Source organism: Melospiza melodia, chromosome 2 (genome assembly GCF_035770615.1).
Source record: "Melospiza melodia melodia isolate bMelMel2 chromosome 2, bMelMel2.pri, whole genome shotgun sequence".
Classification (NCBI taxonomy): domain Eukaryota; kingdom Metazoa; phylum Chordata; class Aves; order Passeriformes; family Passerellidae; genus Melospiza; species Melospiza melodia.
The window spans coordinates 90604234-90627752 of NC_086195.1; the positions used below are offsets into that span (position 1 = coordinate 90604234).

A 23519-nucleotide genomic window follows, 5' to 3' on the forward strand; every position below is an offset into this window, starting at 1 on the left:
CCATTCATTGCATGAGGCAATAAAGATAAATATCCAGGAAGGGGCTAAACAGATCTGCCTGAGCTCATCTCCAGAGCCATACTGCTCACTCGCTCAGCTGTACAATGAGGAATGGAAACTGGGCAGCAAAGCCAAGTGGGGGCAGTGACACGGGCCCTTTTGGGGTTTTGGTTTAGGAGATGGGTTGTGTGCACCTGTTCCCTTCTGGTCAGTGAGTGCCTGGGACAGTGGACTTCACTGATGGCTTGGTGGTGGCCTGCAGAGATGCCATGGTCTGGGCATTTATTTAGTGGGATGCAGAGATGGATTGGGCCAAACACTTGCTCCTTGTGCCTTGCTTCTTGAGTTGTTTATACAGGGGATTTTTGGGGCAGCTGTCTGGAACAGTTTGGGGTTTTTTCCATGCTTTGTGACAGCAAAGAGGGGGAAAGTGACCACTGTGTGTGTCGCTTGGATAGCACCAGGCTTTTCTCCTGGAAGGCCTTGGTTTCTAAGTTTCTGGCACCACACACACACACCATAAAAAAAAAAAAAAGATCAGCTGTGGAGGTTTTGTTTGCTACTGAATTGCTTAACATTTCAGTTTCCCTCGTGCCTCTTGAACACTTTGTCAAAAGAGCAATTTTTTTTTTTAATGCTTGTTTCAAGTTTGTCTTTTAGATAATGCTTCAGCTAAAGTTTTGTTCTCTTTTTCAACAACAGTCCTTTAGTCTTCTGACATTTGAAAACACACCTGATGTCTTTGCCTCATTAGCTTCCAGTTGCATTGTCCAGAGCAGCACAGAAAATGGAGCAGCTAAGCAAGGATGCAGAAATAAGGAACTCCTCTGCTTGTTTGTGGATTTGCTCTGGATGCTCTGCCCAGGCAGCTCCTGGATGATCCCCACAGGGAGCAGCACAAGCAGCATCTCTGGGATCAAACTCATGCACCTGACACGTGTCTGACACCTCACTGTGGTACTTGGTTTCGAGTGGTGGATCTCCCATCTCTCTGTGCTCCCTCAAAAATCTTTCACTTCTGCAGTGAGCAAAATTCAAGCCTGGTCTTCTCTTTTGTAACATGTGACTTCTGTAGAATTTCTAACTTAACAACTATCCCAGTATCAAGGATCTTCCTGACTATATTCTTAGTCAGGTGCTAAATATATTGTTTTCTAAAACTTCTTCAGGCTGCCTCAAATTTTTGCTCAGGTGTGTCTTGGCCACCATTACTGTCAAAGCCTGGCTGCTGCTCTAGAGAGACACTTAGAGAATAGGAGCATGCCTTTGGGTGGATACCCTTCAGTTGCCTTGCAGGGATTTTGTATTCACATCTCTTCCAGCCTTATCTCAGTGGATCTTCCAAGAAGTATCAATGCTGACCAGTAGGAGAGGAAGGTGTTTGATCGGTAAGATGAATTTTAAAAGAACAAACCAAAAAATCAAGGAAAAGCTTCTTTTTGCTTACTTGAGGTAATCAATGCTGATACTAAGAATATAAAGGACTCATAACTGTGTTTTTTTGGTGCCAGCTATAATCAGTGTTTCTCATTGCTAGAGGAGGCCGCATTTTCCCCTTCCAAAGCCTTTTCCTTTTTTTTTTTTTTTTATCTATATGTGTCATGGAAGAGATTAATCCCAAATAGGAGCTCTGACTCAGTCTAGTTAATCACTAAGTAAAAACATTATGAGGACTAGATTTGTTTGCATTCCTTTACAAAAATAGACATGCAACAGGTAAGAGTTTATTGGATTCAGGGCCTTTGTGAAAAGCCTGACCTCAGATCACAGAATAATAGAATCACAGATTGGAAAAGATTCTTAAGGTAAGATTAAGTTCAGTGGTAAACCAAGCACTGTCAAGTCCACAGTTAAACCATGTCCCTGAGTGCCACAACTATGCATCTTTTAAATATCTCCAGGGATGGAGATTCAGCCACTTCCTTTAGGTGGCCTGTTCCTGCCTAGAGAAGAAATTTTTACTAATAACAAAATAAACCAGAGGCCACTTAGTCTTGTCCTGTCACTTGTTACTTGGGAGAAGAGACCCCAGCCTGGCTACAGCCTCCTTTCAGATAGTTGTAGACAGATCCCTCCTGTGATTTCCATATGATGCCTCCACTAGAGAAAACCCTCTTTTTTTTTTTCTTTCTTTTTTTTTTTTTTTTCCAAAAAATGCAATCTTTTTTTGTCATCCTGCAGCTTCAGTAGATGCACGGCACGTTCCTTCTGAACAAAAGGCTGACACCCAGCACAGGGCATGGATAACTCAGTGCTGGCTTTCACCCTTCACCTGCAGGAGGATGGCAGGTGCCTCTGATGCAGCTCCAGAAGCAGGACTGGCTCTGCAAACACAACCATGGCAAGGCTGGAAACAAAACCCCTTCAGTTTGGCAGTGCAGGGGGAAATATTTTTTTTTTTGGATGTGCTGTAGAAACCCAGCAAGTTCTTTCTGTGTTATGCAAAACTTCCCCTCCTGACAGGGAACTAATAACTGCTTGTAAGTGTTTCTGGGCAGCAGTTCCAGGGCAAAACTTGGGTGCCAGGCTTGCATGTGAGAGGCTGCGAACAAGAAATGGAGATTCTGATCAATTACAAATTTTATGAGGAATGCTTGCTTTAAAGCTTGACACCAAGCAAGCAGAAAATGCCAGGGTAGGAGTGAGGAAATGACCAGAGATAGATGGAAAAACAGGGAAAAAAAAAGAGAAAATGTGCAAAGGAAAAATGAGATAATGAAGGGAAACATGCCAAAAAAAAGAGGAAGATATGCAAGAATATAGCTTTTAAAAAAGCTGAGAAGAAAAAGAAGAAAACTAAGGTAAACACAGAGCAGACAGACTAGGATGTAAAATTTCTAACATTTAAAATCCTATAAAGTCAGAACATAATGATAGAGTGTTCAAGGAGACACATATGCAAGTGAACCCATGTGCATATGACATTTTGTTCAGTCCTACAGGAATTTTGTGCAAATTTTCATCTGGATCCAAAGGAAATTGAATTATTGTTTTCTTGGCAAAAAGCTGCCTGCTGTTCAGGAGAGCAGTGTAATTTATAATAGTGGGGTTTTTTTCTCCTGCCATGGTTTGCAGCAGAAGACAGGTACTTGAAATTCTGGCAGTGGGCTGGCAGTGCCTGAGTTTGCAGCAGAGCAGCTTTGTCGTGGCTGTGACAGCCACCCTGTGCAGGGCAGGGGCCCTGGGAAAGCCCATCCTGCTGCTGTGTCAAAGCTGACGGTGGTTCACTCACCAAAAACTGAGTGAGATTGAGGCTGAAAGTACATGAGAAGGTTGGTTAACCATGAGTCAGCTTCTGCCAAATCAGATTGTCAAAAATCATTACTTTGCTTCCTGACAGTTTTGCAAAAATAACTGGTATAACAAGTTTAATTAAAAATAAAGTTTTTTTTTTTTGTCCTATCTGTTTCTCATGCTTTTTTACTCCTGTAAGCCTCTGGCCAGCTGACCCACCAAAAAATCACATTTTATGTATTTCTTTCCATCACAAAGTCAAATTATTTCCTGAAAAAAACCCAGGAAGACTAGAAAACACATTGAACTGTGTTAGGATCTAATCAAGGCACTGGTTTTCTTTCTTTGTAGGAGTACCAAAACAGGATAGAGAGTATTGTTGCAACAGCCTCCATGAATGACACTTCTAGACCCATCTCCATCTGGGAATGGGTTTATCAGCTGGAAGAGTCACTGCCAGTTTCTGCTGGAAATGTGGGACTTGCAGCTTTCCTGGGGGAGCCTTGGAGGTGTGCCCTTCTCCCACTGCATCCAAACCTGGGAGCTGACAGGGGCCAGGCTTCTCCAGCCTCTTCTTGTCCACTCTCTCACCAAGTAAAACCTAAGATTAGCTCATGCACTGTTATTAATATTTCACTGCTACTCCCCTTTGCAGCAAATGGATGGTTTTGATCAATAATTCATGGCTGGGCGTAGCCTATGAAATTTGAAGTGGGGTGTATGCTTTCCTGTTATTTATTTATCATTGCTTTTATTTTACAGGGTGTTTTTTCCCCTGCTATTTCATTTTTCACTTGCTTAAATGCCTCTCCTTCAAAGTTCAGACTGCTTGCAGGAAATTAATCTTGTGCCTTATGACTTTTAAGTAAGAATAAGTTCTCTGCAAGGGCCCGAGACTGAGCCACAAGGAAAACTTTCAGACCCACTCAGCCACTTCAGTGCCAAAGATCTCTTTGAAACAAATGACTTGGGGAATTTGATAACAAATCCAACTGCTCAAAGCTCATCCCTGGCCTCAAGAGCTGCCTGCTCTTTGTTTCACAGGGATATTTGGCTACTTCTGCTGAGGGAACGACCTGCTCCAAGACCAGCAATCAGGTGTTGCCCTGTCCCCTCCTTTGCCACTGGGGGCTGTTCTATTGGAACCCTCCTGAACACGGGTTTTGGGGAGTGTAAATCTTCCTGGGCTGGAAGGTTGTAGGTTGTATCCCCTAGATACAAGTGGCCTTCTTCTTTGTGAAAACAGTCTACTCATGTCTCATTTGATTTTTGTGGCTCATCTTCATTCCCAAATATGACAAATTGTAGCGAAACTGAGATAAAGATTTCCTTAGAAGATTCTAAGACAGATTACTGAGTAAAGGGCTTGGAAATTGAAAGCTGCTCAAGCATGTGAAATCATAAACCAGTCTCTTGGCCATTATCCTCCTGGTCATTCCTGTGCCCAGGTCCAAGGGAAAGGGTGAGGTTTGGAGAGCTGCTGATCTGAGAATTACCCTACCAAAATCATGCTTTTCAGTATGACTGAACTTCTTTCTACATTCCTCTTTCTCCAGCCTTGCCAGTATGCAAGCCTGGGTGTCCCTCCCTGACTGAGCATAAATGTCCTGTTGCTGATGGGCACTTGGGGTTGCCATGTTTGCTGTGTGGCACAGGCTTCTTCCCTTCATTCACACCTGTGTGCATGGCATGGGCCATCACTTTCCCTCTCCTCTCCACTGGGAATGCCCACACCAGAGGCCCGCGGGGACTGGTGACTCCTGCCATGGGCTGTGGTGGTTGAATGGGGGTTGAGACCAGGTTTCTCAGGACATGGTGGTAGATTCCAGCTGGAGGCAAAGCTCTGGCCCGGGTAGATCCATCCTACCCCTTCCTGCATGGACAGATTCAGACAAAGAATGAGAAGCTCTTGTTGCACCAAGAGATATTTCACGATATCATGATTCCACTCTCAACAGACCCCAGCATCCATGTTGGGACAGGTTCAATGGGATCACCCAGCATTGCTTTGCATTCTCAGGGCTTTTTCTGGCATATATAATGCAGGAGGAACACAGTGTAAAAGGTCTGAGTTTCACATGCATTCTGCAAAGCCCCATCTGTAGTATTCTCTCTCCTGCAGAGATCACAGGTAGCATTTCAGGGTACACTGCTAACACAGATCCAGCAGTGGGTCAGATTACCAACTGAGCACATGCCATCAGAATAATGACTCCTGCTTCACAAAGCCTCATTTACCTTTCAACAGCTTTGAGGTTCTCAGGGTCCATATTCAGAGGCAGTTCAGTGCCTAAATCACTAGTGGTTACAGGAAGTGTCACTGACTTTCATAGAAACAAGGACAGAGTCACCCAATAAAGGCACAACTCAGCATCAAGCTGTAGTGGGAATTAGACCAGGTCCTCTGTACTTATATATGAGCAAGATACTATTTGTTAAAAGGAGATAATTTTAAAATTATTTCCATTATTTTGATTTGCCGTGGTTTTTCATGGACCAGGATGTTCCTCTCAAAGGGTTAATTTAAAATTGTGCTGGCGTTTAGTCAGATGCTTTGCAAGGTCCACAAGAAGCTTTTATTCAACTTGGAAGATCTGCGCTGCAGTTCCCACTCTGCTCCCTACCACACACTCCCCATCCCAGAGCGTGGCCTACAACCTGTGACCAAATCAGCTGGGCCGAGGAACACATGGCATTATATCTGTGTGATTTTGCAAAGTAATGGCTTTTGGAGAAAGGCATTTCCTGAAGCAGAAGCAGCCTGCAGGAAGGCAAAGTTCTCGGGGGATTGCAGTGGGCAGTTAAAAATGAGAGCACCAAGAGGGGGATGTGCCAGGAAAGGCCCACCCAGGAATACACAGCCCGAGTGCCCATAAGGAAATGACTGAGCTACAGCAGAGCCCAGCTCCCTCCTCAGCTGGGCATCCCTGCAAACCCTCTCCTGGCTGCCAGAACACAGCACTGCCAAAGCTGCTGGACCTCTTCTTAGATGCCCCAGATCCTTCAAATATACTTCCCATTCTTTGGTGGAAGTGGGATTACTGGTTCCTACCTGCTTTTTGGGTTGTCACTTTGCCAGGAAATATCCAGGCCTTGTGGCAGGAGAGCACAGGCAGTTTCTTGTAGTGGGATAGAAGATAAGAAAACAAAGATAGTGTAGAAAGTAATCTCACCCCTAAGGAGTTGCAGCTGGGCCAATCACCAAGGGTTAGGAACAGGCCTGACTTTAACAGGCCACAGCTGTGAGCAATGAGAAGAAGAGTGCTATAAAAGAGAGACGTGGCTGGATGAGATGGGAACTGGAGTTAGTGTTCTGAGGAGATGACCACAAGAAATACCAAGAAGATATGAAACTTTTGTGATAAGGAGACAACAGTATGGAACACCTGTGATAAGATGACAACAGTTTCTGCTCTCCCCAAGGCAGCTAGTGTGAAGGGGAGGGAGGTGAGAGGCCTTTGGCAGGCGAGGAGGCTGAAGTGGAAGTGCTCTGTCACTCAGCTGTGGCCCTGGCTCAGGGCTGGAAGCAAGGAGCAGGTAACTCATGGAAGGCTTTGGAGCCTGTGGTAACACAGTCTGGCTGATCTGCAGTGAAGTGTGACTGCATTGCACAGTGGAGTGTCAGCACTGCCAAGAGCACTTGGAAAGAAAGGCCCTTCAGGCCCAGGCACAATAAGGGACAAGACTTGTGAAGTGGTGTAGTGGTGACAACAGCAGGGAAAAGATTGGTTTTGACCTTTTCAGCTGTGTCTCAAGGGCATGGTCTGTTAACAACTATAGTCCTTCCTCTGCAAGTGAATGAACACAGTGCATGCTAATTTATGGTTCTTAATTTATAGACAATCATCTTTAATATTTCCTAATGTCTTTTCCTGTAATTGGAGGACCACCTCTCCTTTACTTTTTTTTTTTTACCTTTCATGCACATAAATCTCAAAGCAGTTGCCTTGATATTTTGGCCCGAAGACTGAAGCTGTAGGTCAAGTGTATTGTTTTTCTGAGGTGGGACAGTAATGGTAATGGACATTTAAGTCAGTCCCACAGCACAGCCTGTCCTAACACCAGCTGGCCTGTTCCTAGCCATAAGCATTCTTTATGGCAAAATGCAAGCTGTTTTATATTGTAGAGTTACAATTCAACGCCCTTCTAGGAAACCAGGACTATAGTACTATCATGCCCTGTATAAGAAATTACTTTAGTGACATGATTCTCATGGAATCCTACATTGTCAGCAACAACACAGAGGTCCACACATAGGTACAAGTTAACCAGGGACAGGTAGGAGATAACTATTGCACTGTCCCACTGAAGTGTGTTTCAATGCTGCCCAGTAAAATTGCTATTTGTGTGACACTTCAAGGATGCACAGGGCAGGGTGTAAATACTGTGTTATGACAGGACTTCAGCTGGGGTTGTATCTAAATTTTAATAATAAAAGGTTTAATAATATTTGGTGAGACAGCATTAGCTATACAGGGACAATCCAGCAGATCTTGAAATGAGGCAGAAAAAGGGATTCATGATCCACGTGTCAAACATGTGTTTTGTTTATGTCTGCCTCATAAATCCCTCATACTTTAAATCTCATTCTTGCTCTCCTTGTATTTCCAAGCTTGTGTGAACACTTCTTTAACACAGATGGTGCCTATGGGATGTGCTGGTATTGAATCAGTGCTGAGGACACAGTGTTGAGCTCAGTCTAGGTCATGTAAATATAAAATACCACACGGCATGGTGGAAACTCTGAGTTGCTCCCCTGCCTTCTGCATAAACTGTAACAACTCAAGAGACGGTGCTAAGAGTGTTAAGCAAATATATCTGATAAGGAAATACCCACCCCAGTTTTCCTGTTTGAGTAGGATGTTAGATTTAGAGCACACATCCCTTTGGTGCCCTCTTCCTCGTCTCAAAAAAGACATTGCAGCATTTAATGGGATATCATGGAGACCAACAAAAGTAATTTAGCATTTGGAAAAGGTCTGTAAGAAAAAAGCTGGAACAGACCATCAGGCTCATGCAAAATATCCTGGAAAACAAAGAGGAGCTGTGGCACACCTTATCAAATACTATAGAGGAAGTATTTTTTCAATAGAAGTGAGTAACCAAAAATGCCTGGAAAGTGTTTCAACGTACCTCTGAAGAGAGCAAAAGTATGCTGATTCAAGGATGGATCTTAATTACGGAGATTTGTTCATGAAAGGGCTTCCTTGAACCTCTTTACAACAGCATGTAGCTCATGGGCAAGGGAATGACAGCTTTTTCATTAAAGATATACAGTTTGGTTATTGTTTTCACCTGCCTGTTTTCAGAGGTAAAAGAACAGAAGTTTTGAAAAATCTGAAGGATGATTCTTCGGCCTGTGGAAAGTGGCAAGAATCTTGCTGTTGAGGCAGAACATTTCTTAAAATCCCTGTGGCACTGATTATTAACTTTTCTCTCTTGATGTGTTTTCAGATCTAAGCCTTCTGTACTGCTGCATTGTTGGGGCTTCAAAGATGGTTTATATTTGCATCCATCGAGCACTTTTACACGTGGCCTCAGTGCATTGGGAAATGTGTCCTTGAAATCTCTGTTAGTTGTGAGGTGGTGTGAGGAGGGTTGTGTTCTTTCTTAGGCTTCCCTGTTTAATAAAGGATTGGACAAACTGTAGGGACACACCAGGATGTTACTGGGATGGAGCACAGCAGGTCAGAGGACAGGGAGAGAGGGCTCAACTTGTTCAGCCTGGAGAGGAGAAGGCTCAGAGGGATCTTGGCATCCACACCACCCTAATCAGAGCTCACAGAGAAGATGGAGCCAGCCTTTTGTCGGCGATGAACACTGATAACGAAAAGGTAACAAGCTGCATCAAAGGAAATTCCAAGCACTTGCACGGAAGAAGTTTTCACAGGGAGGGCAGTCCAACATTGGCAGAGGTTGTGTGGCAATGCTGAGGAGTTTCCATGCCTGGTGACTGTGCCTCAGTCTGGCCTGGCAGCCAGCCCTGCCTGGTGGGTGAGGTGTCACTCTGTTCCATGCCTCAAGTGTAGCCACCCTTACCAGTGAAGAGAGGAAGCGTTTTGAGCGTGCCTGTATTCCATGAACAAGAGTGGTACTAAGAGGAAACTCAAGAGCAGTGGCCCTATTGGAGGAGAGCTGAGGTGAAGAGGTAGAGACCAGAGCATGCTTCGATTCCCTTATAAAGACAAAAATCTATTGCACTATGAGGTTTTGCCACCACTCACTTCCCTCTCTGGGCTCAGTTGTGGGCTTGCACTCTTGGGCTTGCCTAGCTGTGCTGCAGAAAAGGAAGAGTTTCCTTGTCTGCAGTGACAGCTGCTTTGCAGTCCCTCCACCCTACAAGACGTTTGGTTTCTTTCAGAAGTTCTGCCCTTTCCGTTGGATTTGCAACTGCTGAGCTCTTCGTTGCTCCGACCCACTGCTTGAGCCCAGGAGGTAAGATCACAGCATCTGGTGTTTTTTTGGCAGGCTGCTCTCACTGAGAGCCCCAGCAGTTTAACTGCACAGGAAATTGTGGCTGCCATGAAAAAACAGCAGGTTCTGTATTAGCATGAAGCATTTTCCAGTAGTCTTGTGCACAGCATTTCTACTGACCTTCAGGAAAGTGTTTGATAGATTTAATTTGGCAGAGTGGCTTTTGGCTGAGTAGAATGGTAGTCTTGGAGTTGGTATTGGCTTAGAAGGGCATGATAAAGTAAGAAGCCATTATTTTGATTGAAGACTGGATCCATGTAAGAAGGTAATTTTAATTTCAGTGATGAGAAACTCTGATTCATAAGTATAATGTATTTTGGCTTGTAGTGCTTACAATGTAATCTGCTGGCTGTTAAGACATTTATATCAGGTTTTTAGAAATGTATTTTTACTTTCCAGTGGATAAATAAAACTGATTCATATTAGAGCCTGGTTGCAGAAGGAACTTCTGCTTTTAAAATAGTGGCATGGGGGGGGGTCCTAATGTTATAGTTGCCTTTTAAGATCTTGACTGGTGAACCTGGTCAGGCCAGTCCCTTGCCTTCTTTGGGGTTTCAGCTCAGGCTCTGGATGAATTGAGAGTTGTGAATGTCTACAGATATTTTAGGTGGTACTATTGTGAACAGGAGCCTCCAGGCTTAACTATCTTCTTTGTAAGAGCAGTGGCCTTGCTGGTTTTGTCATATAGTGATTCTCTCAGCACATGGATTTGGTTTGAACACTGGAACTTTAGGTCTTTCTTATCTCAACCAACGTCTCAGACCAGGCTGGCTGACTGATCTCATACTGCTCCAGGTGTCAGGTGAAGATTATCTCTAGCAAATGCAGCTGGCTGCTCAGCAGATGGGGTTTGACCACCTTGCTAAAAGCAGATCACACCCTGGCACCCCTTCCACAGAGGAACTCCAGCATGTTTCACCTTCCTCCCCTCTTGCCCACCCACAGGAGCAGTCTGGCCTCCTGAGCTGGGGGAGATCTCATGAGTAGACAGGAGATGTGGAAACCCCCTCTGCAGTGGGAAACTCCACTGAGAAGCAATGCCAGAGCCAGGAGGGGCTGGGAAGTACCTGCCTGCTTGCTGGTAACATGAGCGGGAATTTCTGCTTCCATCCTGACCATAAGGTCCAGATTTACTTAGCTCAGAAACTGAAGGTCAAAAAAGGGATGTATTATCTTACTGGGTTTGAATTTGCTTCCTCAGCTTGACCAGAGTGTCTCCTTGGACTGAATATTATTATGGTCATAAGATGTTTGTACTTAAACAAATCTAGTGGTGTTGCTCTTCTTCTCTTACTCGCAGAACCTACCACACGCTACATTGTCTTGTATTTTGCTCTCAATTTTTTGACCCCATTTCTTTCTGATTTCAGTCATGAGCAGTTTAAAACATCTGTATAGCTTGAAGTAGAGTTATCTTGATAGAGAAAGTACTGTAAAAGTCATTACCATATGTTTTTTATAAAGCATGAAAGAACTAGGAAGAGATTGAGTAAAGGGGAAGGAAGGAGACAGGGAAGATCAGGGGAGTAAAGTGCATTCAGAAATGAAGCTCATTTTCATACCCAGCTCCTTCATGCAAAACAGCAGACTCCAGTGAAATGCTGATGCAAAATGTAAAATATATATCAAAATGAAAACTATTTAGGAAAAAATCTGAAACAGTGTTTAGGTGCTGCAGGACAGAGTACAGGAGAGTCTGTTGGATGCTCTGTGCATTTCCACAGTTATCCAAGGGGAAAGTTGTAGGACGGAAAATAAATTCCTGCCCCTTGATGAAACAAGTAGGGTGTCCTGGACATGGAGGCTGTGCCAACAAGTAGGAGGGTGGCATGTGAGAGGCATGAGAGGGACATCCAGTGACCAGGCTTGGGGACCATGCCATAAAGCCAAATCATTCTTCAGAGGAAAGGGGAGCAGGGGGGCTGTGCCTTCTGCTGCTCTAGTTGCTGCTTGAGTTCCCCACTGCACACTGTAGCTCCCAGCACAGCACCATCACAGGATAGGGTCCAAGCAACAGCACAGCGGTAAAGGAGGGCTGTGTTCAGATGTGCTTTTCTTTTCCTGGTCTGATTTTGTGGGTGGAAGGGCCTGGTCACTGCTGGAATCACTGAGGTGTCCTGCAAAACTGAGGACAGAATACGACTCCTGGCATGGCAGCAAATTCATAAATCCTTGTGGAACCAGGCAAATGCAAATGTGTCTTTCTATCTAAAAACCTCTTTTTTACAGCTGGAACATGTTTTTAATATTTTCCGTGCACAGAGGAACTGTTTTCCTGCAAATGAGCTGGAACCAGAGGCTGTCTCCTCTCTTTCTTGCATCAGTTACCAGGCTGCCTCAGCACATTTGGGTCAGTACTTCACGACCTGACCCCTCACCCTCAGGCTGAAGCACACAGGAATAGGAAGAGAAGATTCTATCTGTCCCTCCAAGGTTTTATGCCCATCTGCCAGCCCATCTGTACTGTGATAGATTCTCATACCTATATCCAAAGCAGACCCTGCAGATGCTCTCCTCTTCTCCCACCTTTGTTAGTGAAGATGGAACTGGGTGGGACAGGGCTTTCCATGCCAAATGGGACACCTATTGAATGACTGAAACTGTCAGTTTGAGAATCAAAATGTTCCTTTATCTATGGAAAGATGTTCTCACTTTAAAGCCAGCTAGCCTGTGTTGATAAAGAGAAGAGAAAGATAAGTGACTCAACAAGAAATGTAGGGTACTGGATCAATTTTTTTTTAAAGAAAAATTGTACAGACTCTGATTGAAAACTAATATACACCTAAATGCTATCTCCCTAGTAGGGTGTATCTGATAGATACAAGACACATAAGGAGAGTATTTATAGGTTCAGAACTCTGCTTTTTCAATGTCTTAATTTTCTGGAAGGATTAGCCCTCCCTGCCACTGAGTGGTATATTGGAAAGAGATCTCCATCTCTTTCCAGACCCTGTGGATTTTCTCTTCCCTTCCCTACTGTTGACCAGTATTTGATTTAGGACTGAGGCATCACACTGACAAATAAGGTCCTTTATGAAATGGAACATTAACAAATAACTCATGGGCATTGCTGTGTTCCTTCTGAACAGTGATAAATGTATTTTCTTGGTATTTTTTTTTCAAATTGTATAAGGAAAAAAAAACAGATAAAGTGCAACATCTTAATAATCCCAGTGCCTACGTACATGGCAAGATTTGCTGTTGCAGACACCAGTCTTTTAAAAAACGTTTGAGGCGAAGATTGTCATTTATTGTGGGCTAACTCATGAATCTTTGTAATGTACTAGGGAGGAAGTATTTGCCATATCTGCACAAAGACTCCTCTTGGTGTCTTGAATGCTGATTTAAACAGCAAGATGCCACCCAAACTGAAGGTACTGGGATCCAAGTTACCCATTGTTAACAGAGGATGTTTCTGTCTACTTTAGGATTTAAAATTTAGGTCAGCATATCTGAGGAAATTTTAAAAAATACTCTTATTTATCTGTAGTTATTTCAGTAGGGAAAGTGTCAGAGCCCAACATGCATAACATGAAAAACTAACTTTTTTTCATGTTATGCATGAAAAAGTCATCTCATGTGTTTGAAATATTGCAGTTCGTGCTTCTTAAATGATTTTCAAAGTCCTTGTGTAAGGCATGTGTCTAATTGGCATGAGGTTCCAAATGTGTTTGTGTTTGCTGATATTGTCAGTCATAGTGAGCAGCTGTCTGAGTAACTCACCAGCATGGAAGAGAGATATGAACTCTGGTTTTCATCTTGCATCATGAGCAGAAAAAAAGCTGTCACAAAAAACCAATCCACTCTGTGTGCCTGGAAGCTGTGACACCAAACAAGGATAAAGGACATCGATGGGATTGTTTGTTTGTCTAAGGAGGCTGGGTACCCCTGAGCTATCACTGCAAATGATCACTGGCACCTCACTTCAATTCAGCATTAAAGCTGCTATCCTATTTTGCTGTGGGTGCAGTGTGGATCACCCTGCTGGTGTAGGGATCTAAGTACATTATTTTGATCAGAACTGTAAGAGAAATAACAGCTAATAATAAATATGTAGGAGAAAAGCATGATAGTAGCAAATATGCCGAGGCTGAAGTTTAATTGAGAGATGAGCTATTCTGGACTATGCTAAAGAACATGTTTGGCTGATTGCCAACAAGATGGCTTTGCCTGCTGCGTTTTAGTCAAAGATTTTTGCTGATGAGCACAAGATGAAACTTTCAAATTGAGGAACTTCTAGGCCACACTGCTGTAGTTTTGTAGCCTTGATTCTTCTTTCAACATGAGATCTACTGTGTCGTTTATCTTTTTCTCACCCTTTAGTAACAATTAAAATGGCAAAAACTTGTCTTCAGAAGGAAAGAATCAGAATCTAGTTCAATCTCCTCTTGTCTACTCCTCAGCCTTCCACACTGTAAGAATCAGCTGAGACAAATAATTTGAACAAAAATGCATATGGATATATGGACATATGTGTGATATCTTCTGAGAGAAAGGTAGAGGGAAATATTTCTGGGGAGGAATATCCTATCAGGGGTATTCTGAAGAGTGACCAGGAATAGGCAGGTATGCAAAGGTGCAATAAATGTGGGACAAATATTGAATATGTCCGAGATAACTCGTGTTTTCCCTTGTACTTTTCTGGCCTTCAAGATGCTTCAGATCTGTCACAAGAGTTTCTGCACAATTCTAAGGACTCTTCTCTGAATCCTCCCTGCTGGTGGCATGATCCAGGGCAGGCTGTGCCTTGGGGGAGGATTGCTGGGGCTGCCTCTTTTATGTCAGCTGGGAGGGAAAGTCTATTGCAGAAGGGAGCTGGGGAAGTATTCCCCATCCCTACAGAAAGCTGGATGTTGGAAATTGAACTTGTGAGATAAGAAAGAGAAAAGGAGCTAGAGCTATGAGCTCTGGCAAAGTGAAAGGCAATTTTGTGTGTGCAGGGGGACAGTCTCACATTGCCCCATGAAACAGCTGACAGCTGTTTTGCAACAGCCAGTGCCTCTTATTTCATCATATTTCAGAAAAAAATAAGCAAGTTTGAAGAGATGATAGCAGGAAATTTATATATGCCAGGGAACATGTGTCATGCCCCTCTCCAACAGCCAGACAAGTTATCATATAATTAGCAAAGTACCAGTGCCTTAACAAAGCAAAGCCCTGGTGGTAGAAAGTGAGTAAATTTTAGTAATGTCTTTGACTTTCTTGAAACCAAATTCACAGTTAAGTTTTTCCTAACTAAATATGTTTCTGAAAGGCAATGTTGTTCCATGAAATGTACTTTTTTGCTTTGGGGAAAGGTACAATTTTATGTCTATCTATGAAGTGCCATTTCATGTCTTCAAGGTTTTTATTGCCTTGCTTGCAACAAAGCTTAAACACCAGAGCAGTGGAGAAAAATATCAAACAAGGTAACCATTTAATACAAGTTTTGGAAACCTTGAGGTTTTAATGGCTTTGCCATTTATTATTTATAGTGCATGGTGGGTGTACACTTTGCCAAGCAATGCATAACCAGGCAGCTTCTCTGAGTAGGGCTTCAAAATTGAAAAGAAAATGGAAGAACATCGATATCCCTGTGTTTCAATTTAGCAATTATGTTCAGGTTTAAGATTATTTTAGTTCTTCCTTTATATTCCAGTCCAAAAATAGTTTGTTATTAGAGCTCTTAAAACATCAGTGTGGTCATGGGTTCTTCTGAGGATAAGGTCAAATACAAGGAAGCTTTAGGGCATGGCTGTGACATATTGGAAATGATGGCAGGGAAGGGAATGCTTTGCAAGTGGCTCTTTTGGTACCAGTTTGCTTGTATTCTCAGCAGCTTAGGTGAGAACCTCTTCCCTTTTTTACACCAACTGGTAGCTCAGCAGTCTTCTGGGGAGGAAAGAGTGTATTTACACAACTTTGTTTTGCTTTTGCAATAGTGGGTTTATGCTGCTTGCCAAACTAGAAAGAAGTATTGCTTCCAGGCAGTGTTGTAATCCGGATGTCCTGAAGCCATCTGAATCTCAGACTATCTCAGGGAGTTTTCTATTTTCCTTCTGAATGTTTATGACCTTCCATTTATTTCTTGTTGGCAGTTCCACTGCCTTTCTTGCACTGACCCAGGGAGGTGTCTTCCCCTCCTCAGCATCCTGCCTCAGCATCTAAGCACGTGCTCACTTTCACCTCATTCTCCCTGAGACACTTCATCTCTTTCACTGATCTTCCATCACACCAAGTTCAAGATCTTTCCTCCCAGCTGCTCCTGATCTTCAATATCTCATCTGTGCTGACAGCTAAGCTGTTTGTCTTCAGTCTATACTAAACTCCCTTCTGTCTTGCCAAACCTCTCCCCTGCCCAGCTTTTCTCTTTGCTTCTGGCCATACATTACTTTGCTCAAAGCCATTGTCTGGTTCTCACCAGCTGGTTTTCCCTTTGCTCCTTCCTCAGGTGGCTCCTCAACAAATGTTCCCTCCAAAGGAGCTCTTTCAACTTCTTCACGTGGCTCATCATCATTGCTCATCTGCATATTCTCCTTTGCTCTTATATCACCCTCTGCATTTTCTCTCTGCATCTGCCTGGTCATACTGATTTTGCAAACAATTTGGAATGGAGCAGTGCATTGTGTACTTAGAAAGCCTTGTGAGTTATCAGTGATTGGACTATTCACCCAGGATTGTTGGATGCCCAAAGTACTTTCAGTTTGCATGGGGGATGGTGAAGTGCTGAAAGAGGTTGAACTCTAGAAGCATGTGGCTCTGCTCTTGGCTGGTTAAATCAGTAAAAAATATTGGGCCTGACCTCTCCTACTATTATCCAGAAGCATTTTACATCTCTCTGTGCCTCAATATTACCATTTAATGATTTAAGCAAAATAAGCATTTTAAATACTGAAAGGTGACTTTTTGAAAGAGGATTTTCTCCTATTTTGCTGTGTGTTGCTAAAGCTTTGAACTTTCACTCACTTGATTTCCTTATGTTTTGTTTTTCCTGCTTGAACAATTTAAAAAGTGACAGTGATATTTTGTTGGGAATAACTCTGAAGCCTTTAAATCTAAAAATTCTGGTGCCTTTCTGAATCTTATTGTTGAGAAACCACAGTGGGGTATTAATCAGCAAACCAAGTGGATTTAGATACTGGAACTGACAGGCTGAAGTCAAGAGGTGCTGTGAGGGTGAAACTGTAGGAGAATCTCAGTTGTGTGTTGGAGCAGGCAGTGACCATCCTTCTGTCACCTGAGGAGAACCACCCCTCAAGTGATGGAGAACCAATTCTCGTTCTTGGTGTGCATCTGTGATGAATCTGATTGCTCACCTAAGTGTGGTTACCTTCACAACCTTATTTACCTTGATTTCTTTATGTCAGTAGATAATACTGACATAAAGAAATCAAAAGAGGCCATTACAGCAAAGCCCTTCATCCTATTATTATTAGTATAAATGTCCACATATGTAAACATATGTACTTCTAATAGGATTCTCTGTGCTTAACAGATTACTTAATTACATATCAGAGGTCACAACTTCTTATGTAAGCTGGAAGATGCCATTTTATGTTGGTGATACTTTTTTCTTGAGCTTACTTTGCAAAAGTAATGTTATAGGCAAAAGCCTGTAATGTTTCCTACCTCTTAAGCCTAGAACAGTCTTTGTGCTATTAAAAGTTGTGTTACAAATTATATTACTTGATCAAGTGACTGGACTAGAAAGAATGACCTTGCAGTGGAATATGGGCTTCCTGGCTGATAGTGTAAGATTTTCACGTGTCCAGCTGCATTTTAGTTAACCCACAATTTGTAAAAACACAGAGCAGGCAACAGAAAAAGATTGGCAGTGAGAAATCAGAGGCAGGAAAGATACCAGGACAGACTGGGGGAAGACTATGGATGTAACTTTACCCTAACATACATAGCTCACATTGCTAGTGGGTCATAGGGGTTTTTGAAGGCAATCCTTGAAAGTAGGGTGGTTAGAACCAACTGCAAGAGCAATGGCATCATGGATTCTGCTGCACTTCTCTAGTTATCAAGGTCAGAGTGAATGGACAGATTTTTTTATTGCTGTCCTCATCCTAAAACTACAGTGATTAGACAGGAAAAGGGTGCATGATACTACTGGGAGGCAGCAGACAAAGAGTTAACCACATGAGTTGCTTTTGGTTTATTTCAAAGCCATGTCCATAGTGGTTTTCACAGACACAAGGAATCGATGCATGAGTTCTGCAAAGCATTGACTCTGAAGCCCAAACAGGCTGTACATAACTCTGTGTTTTTATACAAATTGCAAACCTAGGGTTTTTTTTAAATTATGCAGTGTGAATTTTAGTTTGGAAATGGCACATTTCTGATTTTTTTTTCCCTCATTTGATTACTGTATCTACTGCAACTACTTCCTAGGATCAGCTCAGGTTTCCATTCTATTCTATTTAAATTGTTGTTTGGTTAATTAATACTTAAAGAGGCATAGGACACTATAGTCATTCTCACAAATATAGAATAATAGATAGTCTGTCTCCTGAACAGCTTCCTCATGAATATATGCAAGGGACAGTAGGTGCATGAAAAGGCAGATGGGGATAATGTGCATCTTCTGGCAGTGTATTTAGTGATGCCATAAAAGAAAGTGAACTTTCCCTTCCTGGTTATTAAGGAAAGTGCCTGTAAAGTGAAAGTCTAATCCTTGCTCCTGTTTTATATCTTTGATGAGAGGAAAGACAGGAAAACTCCTTCTGGCCACACATTCCTAAAGCCACACAGCCTCAGGCACTAACTTAGGCACCTTGGGAGGAAAATCCTTAAACTCCCACATATCCAGGGAGAGAAGTAGCTGACTTTTGGGAAGCCAGACCTGGTGCTCTGAGCACCTTGTGAAGGAGCTTCTCTCAATCCCTCCACCTTGTCAGGGTGAGCAGCCTCCTCATTAGGTACCCAAAGGTAAGTGGTGCAAATGTCCCCTGAGGTTCTGGCTCCATCCCAGAGCCCTGGGAAGCACCCAGGGCTGCTTCTCTGCCAGCACTGCTGAAGAAATGACTGGATAATTGAGTTTCCAAGGGGGAATAACAAGAACCAGCACCATTTAGTCAATTTTCTCCATGAGAAATGAAAGTCAGCAGAGGTAGGATTTAATTCCAGTTAAATTAGTATAAATAAAACTGTTGTAATTTTGAGCAGGGCCTGGAAAAACAACAGGAGGGACATGGAATTGTGTCTCATCTACACAGGATTTTATCCCTTCGCTTGATTTCAGGATACAGAGAGGAGCTGGGTTAGCAGCTATGGCGAGCAGCTCCAAAGCTTTGAAAACCCAAGTGAAAACCTCTCTCTGTTTCATCTCAGCTGCAAACTCATAAAGCACCAAATGAAACAAGTGTCTTCTCCTTGCAGACCTGCCCCTCACAGAAGTCAGGATGGCATCGGCAGCACACTTCTCTGAGGAGGAGATGGCAGAGCTCCGGGAGGCCTTCAGCAAAGTTGGTGAGTGCAGCCAGCAGCAGAGGCACTGCTGAGGTGTGAACCTGTGGCCAGCTCTTTTCTCATGGTCTGACTGGCCAGCTGTGAGGAAATGGAGTTTGTTCCAGCACTGACCACACATCAGCCACAGAAAGCCCTTTTCCTGCCACTGCAGGCCTCCCAGATGAAACCACATCAGCTCACTGCAGAGCACTGGCCTCTTGCACAGGGGGTGTTGGGGCTCCAGCAGGATTTACAAAAAAAAAAAACCCTCAAAAGCTGTACAGCAAACCATGTTGGAAATATTCTCAAGCGTTTTCCCAAGAATATTGTTTATTCACGACAAATTATTTGGAAGGCAAAAAATGTTTTATTTTAATGTAAATTGAATATTCCCTGTGGGAAGGAAGAATGTGGAGAGGACAAATGTGCAAATGGATAAAAAACTTGTAATCCCTTCACAATGACCTTTCAAGCCCCATATTTCTACTGTGTGTTTTCTTTCCAAACCTTTAGACAGCTCATTTGATCTGTCTCCTTTAAAGTCACACAGACCCATCACTGTCTACCCAAATTCTAAGAAAATGACTTTGTGCTTCTCACAGCTCACTTAACTCCTATCAGCCTCACTGGATTATGCACTCATCAGCTGTCCTTGCTGATTCAGGTTGATTTCTGAGCACACAATAGTCTAGTCTGGCAGTCTTAAAAATCTGGTCCCTCTGAGTGTCCCGTACACCCAATGCCCTGAGAAGGCAAATCACAGAATCCTGGCATGGTTTGGCTTGGAAGGGACCTTAAAATCTAGTTCCTACCCCATAGCCATGGCTGGGACACCTTCCACTACATCTGGTTGCTCCCCCAAAGGCTGGAAGGAAGCTCTCATTCCTCTCCCAGACATTTCCCTCTCCAAGTCCAGATCCTTTTGTTGAATGCCATGGTGAGATGGATGGGATGTTCTTTGCAATCCCTGTTAATCCTGCTACTGATGCTGAGAGCTGAGTGTCTTTTTGTAGCATGTGACTCAAATTGCAACTTCCTATGCAGGAAGTCAGCTCACACTGCTCTGAAATCACCTCAGCCTCCAGGATGGGGCGAAGAAGCCTGCAGAAAAAGAAGGACACAGATACTTAAAAGCCAAATATAAATAACCATATATATATACACATGTATATATACACATATATATATACACCATATAACTATATATATATTTATCTGTGTCATAACCACAGTGTTTGAACAGAAACTCTCCATGTGATAAACTAAAGTTTACTTTTTATCTGTGGAGTTTTTCACTAAGTGGAGGATAAAGGATTATGAACCTGTATTGTTTATCTTCTCATCGAATACTACCCTGTATTGGTGATCTTCTCTACCAAATACTTGCAGGGAGCTCAGCAGGAGTATTCATGTTAGCACCATCCCAGAGAAACACAGAAGTTTTAATTTTGAGGATGAATGCAGTTGCATATGCAGTTCCAGCCTATTTCTGATGTAATTAGATCCAGAAAACAGGCTAAAATCACAAATTATATCTATGGATAAGTGCATATGTGTATTGTGTCAACTTTATTTTCTTTAGCTGTTCTGTGGACAGGATGCTTCCTCTATAGATCACATTTGTCAGTGTGTAAACTTTGGAATGGCAATTATATCCATTTAAACCTAGCTTTAAGATATTTATATGCCTAAACATATCAATTCATCACTGTGAGGTTTTGTTTATTAAAAAGGGATTGTAATTCTTTCTTGAGTGTGAATAACACCAAAGCAATTGAAAACACCAGATTTCAAGACAACAAATCTTTGTATAAAATGTACCTTTCCTTGGATCAAAATCAGCCTTTATGTGCAGAAAATGTCACTGGGCTGATGTAGAATGTAAAAGTTTGCTTTAATCTTTGCAGATATCAGCGGGAATGGCTTCATCGATACCAATGATTTAACAGAGGTACTGAAGGCTGCCAATCTCCCTCTCCCAGGATACAAAGCCAGAGAGCTCATTCAGAGTCTGACAACCACGGGGAATGGCAGGATCAGTTTTGATGAATTTATTTCAGTAAGTAATTTATTTCAGTCACTCAGAGTGATCCCCAGGGCACAGCAGAGGCACAAGCACAGAGTCTCATGGGCACCTCATTAATCCAATGAGTCTCCTCTCTGGAAAAGTTGAAATCAGAAAATAACCAAACTAAAAATTCTGCAGTTTACTGGACAATTTATGTGAATACAGCTGCTCATTGCATAAATGCCATATCTTTCAGTTTGGTTCATGCAGCAAGATACAGTTTTTCAGTTATACACTGCAAAAAGATGATGTTCTGGCTAGATGATTACAGAAAGTGTAAGCAGATTGAAACTGAAATCTTCAGGGGGCACTTTTTAATCAAAGAATTTATTTTTCTGGTCTGAACTGGGTCAAAAGCAAATTCTAAAAAAGTGGAATTTCCCTTGGGATGGAGAAATAGATTTTTCCTTGCTCTTTCTTCAAACCCAAACTGCTGTGCTCCAAAGTAACATTTTTATTACCTAACTGATCTTTGTTCCCTGATTTGAAAGCATGAAAGCTGAGTTGAATCCTTTTGTACCCTAGCAGATGATACACAGATTATACCCAGAAACCCACTGAAAATACTCAAGCTGCCCTTCCCTATTCAGGAAGCAGAGAGAATGTGTCTCCTGGCCCAAGAGATCACTCTTTTAGCTTGGTTTAATTCTCCAAAATTCTAAAATCCTCTCTCACGCTTGAAAGATTTTCCAAGACCTGAAGAGTGATGATGTTGCCAAGTCATTCCGGAAGCAGATCAACAAGAAGGAGGGGATCTGTGCCATTGGTGGCACGTCGGAGCAGTCCAGTGCTGGCACCCAGCACTCCTACTCAGGTGGGTGCAGCTGGCCCTCCCTGACAGCAGCAGCACAAACACCTGCCCACTGCTGCCCCTGCTCACCAGGGAGGCTCCCAACTGCTGATAACCCATTTCACTGCGCATTTTAGCAGGCACTCATTCTGTAAACTCTCCTTGCAGCCTGATAGCACCTGACTTTTTCCCGTGGAGGGTACAACTCCATCAGGGCTTTTCTCCTAGCCTGTTTCTCCAAGCTGAAAGTTGGTTGCTGTTACCTCCTGGGCACAGCCCACTCTGAAGCAGTTCCATGGGGAGGAGGTTCTACCCTTGGCAATCTTCTGCAGGGACAGCAGTTGGGGACTCTGTTCTCCCTTCTTTCTGGGGAAGGGAGAACAGAGGATGCTTCCAAGGGCTCCATCCATCCTCATCCCGGAGGGCACCTCCTCTGGGAGCTACTGGAGCCATGTGAGCTGCTGCTGGTACAGGATAGCTCTGCTTCAGCCCTGCTGAGCTACAGGCACATCTGCCCATTACCCTCTGAGTGCTCTTTGTCAGAGCCCAGTCCTGGCCAGGCTTTTCTAGATATTCCACATGAAGAGGTTGTAATCTGCAATACAGAATTGTTTGAAGTTATGTGGGGTTTCTGTTTAGCAGAGTGGTACACTGCATTCAAATGACAGTGAAAGCACAAATTACCACTTGCAGAGCTTAACATCTGCACCACACATTAGAAGCACATGGACTTCATTACCAGTCTCTGTGATGTGCCTGATCTCATGACCCAGGCAACCCCCAGTGGGTGAGAAGGGGTATTGAGGGAGTATTAACCAGCTCAAGCCCTTTGCTGTCCTCAGCTCCTTTGCTGGTCTCCTGAGAGCCTCTTCCATGCAGGGTTTTGTTGATCAGTCACACTGGTGGGAAAGGCTCCCCCAGGAGTTCTGCCTGTGTCAGTAAAATGATGGTAGAGGCACTGCACAGCAAACTGATGGATTTGACGTTGTGTCCACAGAGGAAGAAAAATATGCCTTTGTCAACTGGATTAACAAAGCCCTTGAGAAGGACCCTGACTGCAAGCACGTGGTGCCAATGAATCCAGAGACAGATGACCTCTTCCAGGCGGTCGGTGACGGCATAGTGCTTTGGTAAATGATACCTTTCCTTCTCACAAATGGGAGCCATGAGTCTGCAAAAACTCACATTTCTGTTCAAAGTGAACCTGCTGAATTTACATTAAGCTCAGGAGTGTTTGCAGACTCAGGGCATTGATAATACTAGGGTTTTGTGCTTCTTTTATCTTCAGAAATATAAAGCATATTTCATGCTTAATGAGAATTTTTTCTTGCCTCTAGACACTTACAATTAGATGAAGTAAGTGAAATTTGAGGAGCTGCTTGGTTTTATTTTTGCCCAAGGACTTTTGGTGTTTCACACAAAACAGCACAAAATAGTGAGTGCTTCCACAGACATTTTCTGCACAATAAACTTCTCATACAACTTCACCTTGTGGCATTCTTGGCCTCATTGTACCTATAG

General features: G+C 43.1%; 1 protein-coding gene across 4 annotated transcripts in view; it reads left to right on the forward strand.

Annotated features, from left to right (window-relative positions):
- LCP1 (lymphocyte cytosolic protein 1) overlaps positions 1-23519 on the forward strand; it is a 50217-nt gene that overhangs the window by 10189 nt on the left and 16509 nt on the right. For 2 of the 4 annotated variants that reach the window (XM_063149317.1, XM_063149320.1), the window contains exons 1-5: positions 9464-9669; positions 19072-19161; positions 21048-21199; positions 21893-22022; positions 22996-23128. In XM_063149317.1, coding sequence (XP_063005387.1) covers positions 19095-19161; positions 21048-21199; positions 21893-22022; positions 22996-23128 — 482 coding nt within the window. In that variant the 5' untranslated portion in view covers positions 9464-9669; positions 19072-19094. Of the gene's footprint in view, positions 1-9463; positions 9670-19071; positions 19162-21047; positions 21200-21892; positions 22023-22995; positions 23129-23519 lie in introns of those variants that run through there. The other 2 variants (XM_063149321.1, XM_063149319.1) reach the window with 2 other exon arrangements.